At 37.8% G+C, this 2,797-nt stretch overlaps 1 protein-coding gene across 1 annotated transcript in view; it reads left to right on the top strand.

The window, feature by feature from the left end:
• LOC107694768 (DENN domain-containing protein 3-like) overlaps positions 1 to 2,797 on the top strand; it is a 33,350-nt gene that overhangs the window by 28,160 nt on the left and 2,393 nt on the right. The window contains exons 21-22 of the mRNA XM_016494448.1: positions 606 to 745; positions 1,936 to 2,054. Of these exons, the coding sequence (XP_016349934.1) occupies positions 606 to 745; positions 1,936 to 2,054 (259 nt within the window). The remainder of the gene's footprint in view (positions 1 to 605; positions 746 to 1,935; positions 2,055 to 2,797) is intronic.

Genomic DNA, 2,797 nt, shown 5'->3' with positions numbered 1-2,797 from the left:
ATCACAATAATCCACAAGTAATCCACACCACTCCAGTCCATCAGTTAACATCTGGAGAAGCCAAAAGCTGTGTGTTTATAAGAAACAAATCCATCATTAAGACGTTTTAACTTTCATCTCTTTTAGCAAAATTCCAGTCCGTAATACATAACGCTTCCTCCAGTGAAAAAGTCCATCTCCTGTTGTTTCTCACATCAAAATGCACCCACATATTTGTTTAGAGCTGTGCTTGATCTGTGCAGATTTCTCTCCTGATTCAGATGTGACTACTTTTTCACTGGAGAAAGCGTTATTATGGATATTTTAGCTGGAAGCAAAGTTAAAACGTCTTAATGATGGATTTTGTTTCTTACGAACACAGCTTTTGGCTTCACAAGACATTAACTGATGGACTGGTCATCACAAGACGTTAATTGATAGACTGGAGTCGTGTGGATTACTTGTGAATTATCATCTTGTTTTTATCAGCTGTTTGGACTCTCATTCTGACGGCACCCATTCACTGCAGAGGAGCCACTGGTGAGCAAGTGATGTAATGCTGCATTTCTCAGAATCTAGACATCAGTGCTAACTGATTTGAATTTTTGACCTGCTGTCCGTGACAGTCAGACGGTGGCGTACTCGTGCAGTGACGATTGCAGTGTGATCGTGTGGGACGTGTCCACGCTGCAGGTCAAACGACAGTTCAGAGTCTCCTGTGACAGACTGCAGTCCATCCAGATCCATAACGGCATGCTGTGGTGCTGTAAGTCTGCCTCTCGTACTACTTCAACTCCAACAAATGCTCGTTTCTATTATATTAATGAATGAATTTTCGGTTTTGACCAAAACAGTTTTGAAGGGCCGAAATCATTGACCGAAATGGTCACTTAATTAAATCAAGATTTTTTTAGTCTGTGATATTTTCAGTTGATTCGAGAACAAAACTTCACTAAACTTCATTTGCAGCATGGCTCTCATCTAATAATCGCATTAAACTTTGTGCTTTGTTACTTTTGAGATTTTGACTTTTAATTAGGTTTCAAATTTTGTCAATTTTGATAGTCAGCTAGAAAAAATTCCTCTAGAGAGAAGCATTTTGCTAAATATATGCACTATATTAAATATTGATTATGATTTTACTTAACCTGTTGTCTTAATTATTTCATGTGTTTGAATAAATCTGTGATGAAAACAAGTTTTATTAGAGCCACATTTTAAATGTTTATATTTAAATAATGAATTGGAGTAGAAATATAATAATATCATTAAAAAGGTTTATTTAAAAACTGCATGTGCAGTTCAAATGTTTATAGGCAGTTCAGTTTTTATTTGAGTGTGGATTATAAAACAAATGAGATTAAAGGGTTAGTTCTCCCAAAAATGAAAATTCTGTCATTAATTACTCACCCTCGTGTTGTTTCAAACCCGTAAGACCTTCGTTCATCTTCGGAACACAAATTAAGATATTTTTGATGAAATCTGAGGGCTCTCTGACCCTCCCATAGACAGCAAGGTAACTACCACGTTCAAGGTCCAGAAAAGTACCAAGATGATCGACAAAGTAGTCCGTGTGACATCAGTGGTTCAACTGTAAAGTTACGAAGCTACGAGAATACTTTTTTGCGCAAAGAAAACAAAAATAACGACTTTATTCCACATCTTCGTCTCTACTGTGTCACTTGTGGCTAATGACGTCATCACGCCGGAACTGGGTCAGCGCCGGCACCGCCACACGCTCGTGTCATGTTACCAGGGCCGTTTCTAGCCAATTTGACGCCCTAGGCGAAATCCCTATTGCCCCCCCCCAATTGTTTGGAACAACATGAGGGTGAGTAATTAATGACAGAATTGTCATTTTTGGGTGAACTAACCCTTTAATTATTTGATTAATGAATAAACTTTAGGTTTCAGCAAAATGAAAATAATTTCAGTACTGATTTTATTGCATTAAAGGTGGGCGTGATTGTCTGCTGGAAGTGCGCAGGAACGGTACGGTTCATCGTAAGGTGTCTCTTCCAGATCACCTGCACAGTTCGCCGAGGGGCTTCAGCAGTTTCCTGCTCTTTAACGAGGTAAAAATCACCACTTTGCCATTTCCTCACGGCTAGCCTCTGTTTCACCGAGGCCGTGAGCTCATCCGGTTCTCTGCGTGTCCATCCAGCTGGGCTTCAGCACTCATTAGCTAGCGCAGCGTCCAGAGCCGCTCTGAGGAAGCAGTTAATGAAGCACACGTGTGAGGCTGTTTTAATGGGTCTCTGGCCTCTCTGATGAGCTGTGAGGGGACCAGCTTTGATCATTTCCAAGAAAAGAGATTCTGAAGTTGCTGTGTGGTTGCTTGGTTCTTCTGGGTGGCTCCTAATAGGACTGGAAAATGATTCAGATTTGATTTTTAATTATGATTTTAGGTAGTTTGTGGAAGTGCACTGCTACATAGATAATGCTATATATGTTGATCAAATTTTTTGTTTTTTAAATTTTTAAACTACTTTTATATTATTTATTTAAATTGTGTGCATGTGTATATATGTAATATATGTTTATTTATTTATTTAGACTACCATTCAAAAGTTTGGGGTCGGTCAAATTTTTTATGTTTTTGAAAAAAGTATTTTATGCTCACCGAGACGACATTTATTTGATCAAAAATACAGTAAAAACAGTAATATTATTAAATATTATTACAATTTAATATAACAGTTTTCTATGTGAATATCTGTTCAAATGTAATTTATTCCTGTGATGTGCAGCTGAATTTTCAGCATCATTACTCCAGTCTTCAGTGTCACATGATCCTTCAGAAATCATTCTAATATGC

This window comes from Sinocyclocheilus anshuiensis, unplaced genomic scaffold, assembly GCF_001515605.1.
Source record: "Sinocyclocheilus anshuiensis isolate Anshui unplaced genomic scaffold, SAMN03320099.WGS_v1.1 scaffold1497, whole genome shotgun sequence".
Taxonomy (NCBI): Eukaryota; Metazoa; Chordata; class Actinopteri; order Cypriniformes; family Cyprinidae; genus Sinocyclocheilus; species Sinocyclocheilus anshuiensis.
Note: the sequence above shows the minus strand (reverse complement) of the source record. Positions and strands in the feature narration are given on the sequence as shown.